The 11,550-nt window shown below is 50.4% G+C and overlaps 1 protein-coding gene across 4 annotated transcripts; it reads left to right on the forward strand.

The window, feature by feature from the left end:
* The first annotated feature begins 788 nt into the window (after positions 1 to 788).
* On the forward strand, positions 789 to 11,051 carry LOC147201922 (PHD finger protein 20-like). Of its 4 annotated transcripts, XM_086118035.1 has the most exons (17): positions 789 to 935; positions 2,363 to 2,469; positions 3,340 to 3,511; positions 3,779 to 3,863; positions 3,996 to 4,072; positions 4,158 to 4,677; positions 4,793 to 4,843; positions 4,913 to 5,182; positions 5,684 to 5,875; positions 6,126 to 6,221; positions 7,299 to 7,454; positions 7,745 to 7,923; positions 8,002 to 8,101; positions 8,429 to 8,624; positions 8,780 to 9,206; positions 9,363 to 9,543; positions 9,930 to 11,051. In XM_086118035.1, exons 2-17 carry the CDS (start codon positions 2,387 to 2,389, stop codon positions 10,070 to 10,072), a joined length of 2,928 nt encoding a protein of 975 aa, XP_085974161.1. In that variant the 5' UTR covers positions 789 to 935; positions 2,363 to 2,386; the 3' UTR covers positions 10,073 to 11,051. The 4 variants fall into 4 exon arrangements, with proteins under 4 accessions (XP_085974161.1, XP_085974163.1, XP_085974162.1 ...); XM_086118037.1 differs by lacking the exon at positions 7,299 to 7,454; XM_086118036.1 differs by lacking the exon at positions 6,126 to 6,221.
* The last annotated feature ends 499 nt before the right edge of the window (positions 11,052 to 11,550 follow it).

The following is an 11,550-nucleotide window of genomic DNA, read 5'->3' on the forward strand; positions in this document are numbered from 1 at the left end:
TCGCCCCGGGCCTGCGTGGGTTTTCTCCGGGTGCTCCGGTTTCCTCCCACGTTCCAAAAACATGCATGGCAGGCTTATTGAACGCACTAAATTGTCCCTAGGTGTGAGTGTGAGCGCGCATGGTTGTTCGTCTCTGTGTGCCCTGCGATTGGCTGGCAAGCGGTGCAGGGTGTCCCCCGCCTACTGCCCGACGACGGCTGGGATAGGCTCCGGCACCCCCCGCGACCCTAGTGAGGATTCAGCGGTTCGGAAAATGGATGGATGGATGGATAATAAACTGGTCGGCGGGAATCCAAAAAAACTGATTTTGAGGTAAACCGATGTTACATTTTGACACTACATACTTGAGAGTGGTCATTTAGTTAGATTTTTTTAAGCCTTTGTAGGGAAGACACCCCCACCCATCAGGGTAAGATGCCCCCGTGAGTTTGATAATACGGTACTGTATCTCAAAGTCGTAGCCTGGAGTGATTTAATTACCCCCCCCCCCCCTCAAATGTGTTAACTTGGGCATTCCTCTTGAATGCATATTTTGTTGATCTTCAAACCTTTCATCTTTTTCCAAATAAATGTTATTTGTTTCTTAACGGGGCCATCCTACCAGCTTACTCAGACACAAGCTGTGAAAATTGCGTAACCAGCAAATCGATGGAAATGTATGCATATTAAAGTTGAATCAAATCATTTTATGAATTCACCGATTTAATTGAAAATAGCCAACGTATTTTATCGTTAAAAATGAGAAGGAATCAGAACGGTGACGCGGGAAGCATTGTACGCGCATGCGCCACGCAGCCCGCGCCGGTGCTGAATGCAAGTGACAAATTCAACTGCGTGATCCGCGAGGCAGACAGGCGGAGGCGTTGGTACCCGTTTTTCGGAGGATTTCGACTCATTTGTGACACACAACCGGACTAAAGGTGACTGGGGAACAGGTAGGAAGCTCCAACCGTATTCCTCGTCGCACTTGTGGGTACATAACTGGCGAAAAAAAGACCCCGCTTTCGGCGGAGGCATCAACATCTTGGCTGGCGTAGTGCCGCATGTCGGCGTTTTGAGTTCCAAACAAATGTGACGAAGTCGCCGACACGGTGTTGCTTGTTACTGTTGGCGTCGTGATTCGTGTCTTTGCCGATGTGTGTTATCACGTCGCTTCCCGCCGGGGGGCCTTGAGGCGGCCGCTCGGTGTCGTAGTTGGGGAAGTTAAATGCTTTGTGTTGCCACGCCGCCGCGCTCCCAACCGAGAAAAGTATGGAGAAGTGAAGGCCTAGCGCGAGGCCCCAGCGCGCTAGCTCGAGTGACGGCTGCCCGCCCAATCGCGATGCTTCCCCCCGCCCACGTTAAACGTTTTCCGCCAATCGGATTCGCGTTCATCCCGACGTCGGCAAAAGGGCTTTTCACGCTACGCCTACTCGTTATAAAACCCGACCGTACAATAAAGTCTCAAGTCCTGGCCGAGGTGGTGAAAAACAGCACGGTAAACGAGTGCATGAAATGAAACATCAACTTGATGTAATTCGATGCTTGAGGTATTTCAAATGAGCACAATCGTGCGTGCCCGTTCCATCCGTTTTATATCATCACACACTGACGTATTAGTGGATGTTTTGGAATGAATTGTGACTGAAATGAGTCACTTTGAACCTGCCATCGCGTCTTTTAATGGTGCCCCCCCCCCCATTCTCGTTTCCTGTGTCTGCCTTGGTGCCGTTGAGTCCTTGATGTGACAATAAAACACACCCGCTTCCACTGCTGTGTTTGTAGCCGATCCCATTTTCAGCGTAACGTCAACGCGAGATCGACGGTTCACCCCAGACAGAGCCGGCCACGTGGTGGAGCCCCTTACCTTTTGTGTCTGAACGGGGGATCGGCCGATCGCAAAGCACGTGGGCCGACGAGCGCAGTCATATCCGGTTTGTCGGCTGCCGTGCAGCGTCGCCCTTTGAGCACGCTCAGACGGCCCCAACAAAGTCCCCGTTGCGCCATTGTAAATGTCCACCATTCCGATATGATGGTGGAATAGCATGGCTCTATGATGGGCTGCGCTTGCTGCTATTGGACATGCTCGGGTACTACTGATGAGGGCCATTCTTTCATAAAGGTGAAGGGGATGCTGATCCAGATTTTTAACAACGATGAATAGCTCATCTCATTACCATTTAAGGGGCCTGGCTCACCGTAGCTTGTTATTTTCCCTCTGCATCATCTTCAGAGTGTGTGTGCTTTGTCACTGTCCTGTATTTTCGACACACACACACGATGCTCAGTTGGGATACAGTGGTAGTGATGATAAGAAACTGTAAATGGTGTCATATATGAGTAGTATAGCTTTTGAATAGTGTGTGTGTGCGTGTGTGTCCAGGAAGAGAGCCTTGATGTGGGCAGTATGAGTAAGACGCCCCCTAACAGAAGAGGGATAACATTTGAGGTGGGAGCTCAGCTCGAGGCCAGAGATAGCCTCAAAAACTGGTGAGTCATGGCCTCATTCATGCCTTTCCATCCTTGAAACTCCACTTTCACCTTTGCGTCATTTCCTTCCCGGGACAGTGTTTGGTTGCTGTCAATCGTGTTCAAATTGCTTCAAAATCTCAAGAGCTGGACACAATCTGTTCCGCGGTGCAGGTTGTTTCATATTTTGCACGTCTAAAATAGTGTAACTTCATTCGTTTGAGATTAAAAGCAAAACTTCAACTGTACATGAAGGGGAAGTCGAGCGATGACGGTATATGCGCCCCCTTTTCCACGCACCTCCACTTGTCCAAACATGGCATTCATATTTTGTTTGTGGAAGATGAGTGATCAAAAAAACCCCCATTTCTAATCCTTTTCAAGGCGTGGCCATTTTGCCCCTTGCTGTCGACCGAAAATGACAGCACAGTGCCATTGTGATGTCATTTTCAGTGGGTAGCAAGGGGCAAAATGACCGCCCCCTGAGATGGATAAAAAAAATAAAAATAAAACAATTCAGCTTGGAACGTATAAAGCTCCGTTGAACATATTAGCGAAGGAATGTTTGTTTGTGTTTGTATTCGGGGTGGGGTGATTCACTAGCCTTCCGATTCAATTCAAATCACAATACTTGTGTGACGATGAGATTTATATCACGATGGTTGATTGTTTTTGCGATTCAATGTCACGGTGATTGATATTGTTCTCAAACAATACATTGTTTTCATTGTTGGTGTACAACGATGATCCCAAGCATGTTGCCTTGTTGTTGTTGCTGTTTGTTTGTTTTTTGTCCCCCCCCCCCCCCCCCCCCAACTCTCGACTTGTACCAGAAACTTCAAAATGGCAATGTAAATACTTCTTTCCTTCTTGACCTTTGTTGCTCTTTAGGTATGCCGCCAACATTGAGAAGATTGATTACAACGATGAGAAAGTTCTAATTCATTACCGTCAGTGGAGTCATCGTTATGACGAGTGGTTTGAGTGGACAAGTCCCTACCTGAGACCCGTCGAGAGGGTCCAACTGAGGCGCCGAGGTTTGCAGGACGACGCTCCCGTGCCTGTAAGCCAGTCTTTTTTTTTTTTCTTTCTTCCTTAACCTTTGAGAAACGGATATTCCCTCATTGAACTCATTGGCGGTAGCTCACGACGGTGGTGTGGTTTAACTCTCTGTGCCTTAAGTCTTAAATAAAAGACAGTGACAAAAATGTCACTTGAACAGGAATTAAGATGACAGACCTTTCGACATCTTCAAAATTCCCTCAAAAGCGAAGAATGGCAGCAAGGGCCCGTTAGCAAGGACTGAAATGTTTCTGTTTGGCCTCGCCAGGGTTTTCAAGTGAATGACAAGGTCCTGGCGAGCTGGTCCGATTGCCGTTTCTATCCTGCAAAAGTCATCTCGGTCAATAAAGATGGTGGGTACAAAAAGAAAAAATGGATATTGACGACGTTGGAATGAACAGAATGAATAAAATTTGTTTTTGAATTGGTTCAACACCAACTATCCTGTGTGTGTGTGTGTGTGTGTGTCCTTTCTTCCCCCTCAGTGTCTTACACCGTGAAGTTCTTTGATGGCGTCATCCAGACAGTGAAAGGAATTCACGTGAAACCTTTTATAAAAGAGGTATGTGTTGAATGAGCCGAGCCGTTGTCTGTCGCCACGCGGCCATCGATTGCTTATCCGCTGACTTTTGTCTGCTCACGAATAGAGAGGCGCGGGAAAGTCTCCGAGTTCGGAGGGAAACATGGTCAGGAGAGTCGCCAACCGCAAAGAGCGGAGACCTCCGGTGAACGGTGAGCCGCGGAACAAGCGGGCTCGGCGCAGCACCTCCGACCAGGAGAATGACAGTATCAGTGACGAGGACGAGCGGGAAGCCGGGACGCCGAACGGGAAAAGCAAGAGAGAGAACGGCGCCGCCGAGGCCTCGCCCGCTCCGAAAGGGGCCGAAGAGAATTCGGGGCGGTCGGATCAGAAGAAGCCCAGCGACGGGGAGGACGGCGGCCGACTCACAAATGGCGCCAAGGAGCGCCGTGACGAAAAATGTCATGAAAACGGAGCCGTGAAAAGGGAAGAGGAGGAAGCGGAAATGGACGGTGACTCGGCAAAGCCGTACGCGGAGGCGCCCGAGCGGACGACCGCCGAATCCATCGACGATATGGAGCGGAAGCCGAACATCAAATCCGAGAGCTCGCAGCCCGCCGTCACCCCGCCGGCCCAGCCCGTCAAGCGTAAGTCTGTCGGGTCATAAGGCGCAACGAAAAAGAATCGTATAGCGGGGCTCGGGGAGTCAATGAATGCTTTGTTTTTGTCTCTTCCCCCGCCTGACCTGGCTGCTTCCAACAGCTGCCAGGAAGCAGGGTTTCCACAACCCCAACAGATTTAGCAGAGAACCACGTAAGTCACGCTCTTGTTAAAAGGCGCTCCCCGGCTCATACCTGACTTGTGGCGTCTTCCGCAACACAGTGTACAGGGTGATCAAAAACCAGCCCCCCCCTGTACTGTCCATCAACCTGGACCATAACCCGTTCAAATGCAGCGCGGCCGGCTGCGCAAAGTCCTTCCGTAAGGCCAAACTGTTGCATTACCATATGAAATATTACCACGGCGAGGAGCAGCCCCCGGAGGACGAGCGCAGCCCGACGAGGGGCGGCCACGCCAGGTCGGCGGACAAACGGGCGGCCTGCGCCGCCGCGGATGGACCAAAGAGAAGACGAACCATTTCTGCTTCGATGCGTGAGTTTTATCCGTCGTCCCGGTTGAGGTTGCGAGCTCGTCCGCTTTGGATTGTCGTCGTTTCCTCTCGGAGCGTCCGCCGCGGCGAGCCGTGAAAACGCGGCTTGTGCGGACTCGCGCCATTGATCTCCGTGACGACCTACGGTCACCCTCTGAACATAATCAGGGATGGCAATTTTACGCGGATATGCGGAAATCCGCCGTTTTATTTCTTAAAGTGATCATTTTTGTGAATCGTCTAAATCCGTTTTCAGGTACCTTATCGTCGAGTTTTCACGAGCTCTCCCGATCAGTCTTTATTAATTTAAGATTGTAAACAGCCCTGCGATTGGACGTGTATGATGTCTTACTTGTGATTGGTCGCCACGCCCCTTTCCGCTTTTTTCATCACTGGCCATTGCCATCCCTGCATAATGTCCCAAGACACATTTTGAATCGACGGCCAACGAATCCAAGTGGCATGACAACAGCCTCATCCTGGCCTGACCTTATTTTGCGCAGACTCGGTCGCCGCCGCGGCGACTCGGGGCGAAGCGAAGGCCGCGGGCAGACGCACCTCCGCTCCCTCCGCCATCGGCGCGCACGGCCATCAGCAGAGGCCGCTGCTGAGGGAGAAGTGCAAGGAGAACCAGCTCGACAGGAACGGATGCCGGCGGCAGGAGAAAGAATCCGACAAGCGCGGCTTTGACGTGGGTCAGTAACCATTCCCAAACGGAGCGGCCGCGTGCAAATTGGCCTCGCGGCTATTTTTGTCCTTGTATCTTGTGGCGGGCGTCTTGGCATCGCGGGTAGCTCTGTTGAACCGAGTTGAGAAGCTTCATCTAGTGCTTTGCTGCCGCCCTGCGCCATCTATAAGGCATCGGTTCCTCGCCGCTATTCGCTGTAGCGGGGGAAGGCAGTCATGATGTGAAAGTGGAAAATTAAAGCTTACAAACCTCTCCAGGTCCAGTCAAAGATAGACCAAAAGACAAACCCAAACAGAAGGACTTCCTTCGCATTAAGCTTAAGAAGAGGAAGAAAAAGAAGAAAGCCCAGTCTGGTAAGCGGGGATTCTGGGCATCGAAAATCGCGTCGCCGCTTTGCATGCGCACCCGCCGTTCGATTGTGAAAGCGGCTTGGCTGCCAAGTGTGAACTCGTCGGCGTGGTTGTTGAGCCCTCTCCGTGTGTCACACCAGCTACTGGACCCACTCGTCTGACTCGCTCACGTTGTCCTTGCGTCCAGAATGACGGCACACAAATGGCCTGAACTGGTGTATTAAAGTCAAGTTAAGATTTCTGGAGTGGAAATCAAATCTGGAAATACCAAATAGCAAATCTTTTCCGGCGCACATTCAGTTGGACGCACTGCAAAAAAAAAAAAAAGAAGCTTTTTTGACAATCCCGACACGGATGTTTTGAAAGTTAGGAGCGGCGCGCGTTGTTTTTTTTTTGGAGCGGTTTGTTCTAACCACAACATCCCAACTTGATCGGAAATTGGGGGTTATCTAACGTAAAGTGCACCCGAGCAGCGACGACATGATTACTCCTTGAGCAATATTCATACAGAAAATGTCCAAAAGTTTTTTCCTGCTCTCTCGTGACAAATAACGACATATAACGGGAGAAAATACGCAGCGTTGGGAGAAATTGGACACCACACCGTGCATTTCTTCCCTATTGGATAGCTCGTTCGGATGTGGAGCCCAAATACACGAGCGGCACGTCTGCAGTTGCGCACGGACGCGTCGCCGTTCGCGATTTAAATAGCAGCCGCAGAATCCTGTCAATGTTGCGCTCGTTCATGGGTAGCGGCCGTGTTTGCGCATGGTATGATGAGCCATACGAGAGCTGCATCAAACAGGCACTTTTCACGCGCGCGTTTGCAAGGCGGGCAATTGACCAATCTTCGGGATTGTGCTTTGTCACGCTGAAGTGCGCCGCGTCATACCGAGCGAGATGTTCCCAAATATTTTTGACATTTTCCAAACAGCCTTGTTGTTCTTAAATTGATCCCATTGTTCCAAAAATGTTTGTCCTCACCCCCTGCCCCGAATGGACGTATGTCGAATGAAATTCATGTTCAAACTTGATCAACATCTGCTTTTCCTCCCCCCCCCCCCCTCCCTGTATTAACAGACTGCACAGATATTGAGGAGAATATTGACTTCTCAGTACTGTGCCCTCCACCCAAATTGAAAATGCCATTCAAATCTGCCCCCTCACACAATTACAAGCGTGAGGCCTACCGCTGCAGGCCCGGATACAGCGACTCGGTGCAGATAAATGTGGATGGTGGGTACCTGGTGTGTGTGCGTGAGTGACTGTCCGTGGCTTTGCCTCCCGGCCTGTTTCTGCTATATCCGTCGTCGGCTGCATCGCAGTCAGCGTCGTGTCGCGCAAACCTGTTCATGTCACCGCTTCAACGCACCGACGGGCAGTCCTTTGCTCTGGTCACTTGATCGCGCATTTGTGAAAGTTCACACGGTCCTAGAATAGCCGCGGCAGAAATCGTCCGCGGTCATTTCTACTCTTTGTGATGACGGAGGAGCCCCCGATTCTTGGGTCTGTCCTCGTTTCCGCAGATGAGGACAGTTTAAGTGACTGGTCCACCGACAGCTGCGGGTGGAGCGACGACGACTACGGCGCGGACGTGGATGTGACGAGCCCACCTCTGAGCCTGGACTGCGGCGCTGAGAGCAACGACCAAGAGATCGTACGATGCATCTGTGAGGTGGAGGAGGAGAACGATTTCATGATCCAGGTCGGTCTTTGGGACGATGCGGTCGCCAGACTGTCCGGGAGTTTTGTTGTTGCGTTTTCACGGTGTCTTGTCTTTCAGTGTGAAGACTGCCTGTGCTGGCAGCATGGCACGTGCATGGGCTTGCTGGAAGACAACGTCCCAGACAGATATGCTTGCTATATTTGCAGAGACCCTCCAGGTGAGGGGGGCCTTTTCGACTCTCGAGGCTTTGTCGTTCTCGTCGCCGCCGATGCCGTAGTCCAGCGGAAGGTTTGGCTTGCGAACTGAGATTCCACTGTGAGATGAGGACTCCCCCGTCCCCCGGGGACATACTGGCATGGGGTCCCCGCGTTGCAGGCCTATGTATTTGCGGTTGTTGATTCAGACTTGTTTTTTCTCGCTTAAGTACAGTCCTAAAAGAAGACATACGGGGCTTTGATGATCTCCCAGTGTGAAAAGAGCAAAAATGCAGACGGACAAGCAGCTCTCCGGTCGCGTTACCGTGCAAACCAATGTTGATTTCCAGGTCAGCGACAGAGTCTGCGCTACTGGTATGACCGCGAATGGTTGAGCAATGGCCACATGTACGGCCTGTCCTTCTTGGAAGAAAACTACTCTCACCAAAACGCCAAGAAGATCACCACCACCCACCAGCTGCTGGGAGATGTGCACCACGTGCTCGAGATTCTCAATGGCCTGCAGTTGAAGATGAACATTTTACAGTGAGTCCGTAGGAGGCTAAAATAATAGAAATGCACGGCGCGCGCTCCTTTCAAGAACTGAGTTGTCGTGCCTGGCCGCCCAACACACACACACACACACACACACACACACGAGTCTCCGTGCCGGTCTCATCGTTGCGCGTTTCCCTCCACAGAAACAACACGCATCCTGACCTGAAGCTATGGCGCCAACCTTGGAAGAGAGTTTCAAGGCCGCCGACCAGCCGGGACTCTTTCCGGGCCAGCACCGCAGCCCCCTCTCCCGTCACTCCTGATGAGGACGCGTGTCGCGGTGAGATTTTAATGTCCAACGCCCTGGAGAAGCTGAGCCGGGCCGCTGCCGGCACCTCGTCCTGCTCCTCGACCCCGTTCCCCTCCTTCCAGGACTCGTATATCACCAGCGAACACTGCTACCAAAAACCACGGACCTACTACCCGGCCGTGGAGCAAAGACTGGTGGTGGAGACCCGACAAGGCTCCGAGCTGGAGGACAGCATGAGAAGCACCGAGGAGCTGTTGGAGCGCGAACAGCGCTTCGGCAGCCTGTTGGAGATGGACAAGCCTAAATCCATCAGCAACAAGGTTTGTTTGTTTGGGGGGGTTGCATGTCCTTCAGCTTTTTTTAATCTTCCAAGGGCCCCCTTTTCTTCCGTCACGAGTCGCAATATCCTTTTTGTTTCCTCTGCATATGGAGCCGTTTTATAGATTTTTTTTTTTTGCCCGCGTGATCATCTCCAGGCTCCGAGTGGAAGCTCCTGGCCTGACGTAGAAATAAAGAGAGAAGTCCGGAGTCATCCCGAAGAGGCTGCCGTTAACTGCAAGCCGCAACAGCAGTGGCAGCTCAACTTGCTGGATCACATCGACGCAGTTCAAGACGAGGTCTCGCACAGGATGGACTTTATTGAGCGGGAGTTGGATGGTGAGACTTTTACTTCAACTCTGAGATCTTGAATTTCACATGCAGTGGATATAAAAAGTCGACACACCCTTGTTCAAATGCGCCCACATCCATTGGAGCCATACAGGTTAGAGATGACATCAAAGGTGGCAAAAGTTTGGAAATGTTTGACGTCACTTAAACCCGGCATCTAAACAGGGATGTGTGTGTGTGTGTGTGTGTGTGTCTCTCCCCGCCCCCTCCCCAAGCAATTATCAATTTCTCACCAGCTCATCCATTTCCGCAGAGTATTGATCCAGTCTACTTTGTATTGATGATAGCTTTGTGTTCAACCAATTGTCATAGCTGCCGGGAAGGATGAATATTGTTTTTCTCATCCCCTCATTTGCTTTGTGCTTGTACCCCAGTGCTGGAAAGCTGGTTGGACTACACTGGGGAACTGGAGCCTCCCGAACCGCTGGCCCGTTTGCCTCAGCTCAAACAGCGCATGAAGCGGCTGATGTCGCAGCTGGGAAAGGTGCATCAGCTCGCCCTGTTCAGCTCCACATGAGGGCGCCACGTGGAATCTCGTTGAACTTGCCAGTTGCAAGCCTCCGACCTGATCTCTGCAGCTGCTTCTCATTCCTTCAAGGGTTGGACGTGGTGAATTCAGATGCTACAGCCACTGGCATCCTTGTATGGAAAGCCAGCATTACGAATCAGGATTATACACGATACGTCACCTCGTAATGCAGGAAAGTCCTTTGGACCAGATCACACAGTGGTTCCCACGCAACTTGCTATGATGCCTTTTGTATGCCCGGACAGTTCAAGGTGGCTTGTAATTCTCTCGGTGCATAGTGCATTACACTCAAGCTTTACATTCAGCTTGGAGTACACAGATATGAAAATATTTTTGAACACGTGTGTGTATATGTATACAGTATACACGTTTGTTCTCCAGTTGTGCGTTAACCCCCCCCCCCCCCCCCCCCCAAAAAAAAGGCTTGATCCCTTGACACCCGGTATGAAACGGCACTTTACAACCATCTTGAAAAACTGACGTCCTGGAGTCTTTTTTTTTTTTATACACTGTGAAGTTATTTTTGTCTTGAATCCTGAATTTCTTATTTTGTCGTTCCGCTTTTGCAATGGTGACAAGCGCAATTTGTGTCTTAAATGGTCGTGCTTATCCCTAAACAGCGCGCCAATTATCTTGGTTAGTTTTCATTTGTGTGTCCATGACAGTATTCCTCACTACCATTTGTGTCTGCATTGTTGCCGTAGCCCTTGATGGCTCACCGAAGACTTGTTCTGGACTGGATTCCGTGCTTTTGCTCGGGACAAATACTGTTTAGACAAGATGAAATTGTCTTACGCAGTAGTTCCAATTTCACCTGTTTGTTTGTTGTACTTTGTAAATATGTCCATCTAAATGAGTTTTCCTTTCTGATAATCTCCTACGCTACTGTACTGTCTGGATTAGAGCAGGGAAAATGTTGAACAATGCAAACAAATCTGCTGGTACATAAATAAACTCTCATTACTAACATGTCTTGTCCATACTCCCCATCACCCCATCCTGTTTAACCAGATGGCGACACTGTCATGAAATTGACGTTGCATCATTCAGTTTGATGTAACATGATTTCATAGCCGATTTGGCCTCTTATACAATCGGATCAAAATTGGGGGCAGCAGTCTGTGACTAAAGCCTCGCAAAATTGGGAAATGGCAACGGGACCGATTCCTTTTCTGCAGAGAAGCACCGCGGAGCACAGCGCTCATCCTCACCGACCGACAACCTTCAAATAAAAGCACACCATAACAGGCTCCGTGCATACTTGATTTGATTTCATAGCCTATTCGGGCGGTTACATAATCCGATTGGAAATGTGAATTGGCGCGCCGTTTGATTTAATCGCTCAATATTTGACCGGCAGAGCACAAGTTGTCAAAGTAACAACTTTGGACGGTGTGAAAATCAAAAACAGCAGTTTTCTTAAAAGGTTTATAGGGTTTAAAAACTCTGTTCTCCTCTATCAGTAT

Source organism: Hippocampus guttulatus, chromosome 8 (genome assembly GCF_054856545.1).
Source record: "Hippocampus guttulatus isolate MCC_2025c chromosome 8, RoL_Hgut_1.0, whole genome shotgun sequence".
Lineage (NCBI taxonomy): Eukaryota > Metazoa > Chordata > Actinopteri > Syngnathiformes > Syngnathidae > Hippocampus > Hippocampus guttulatus.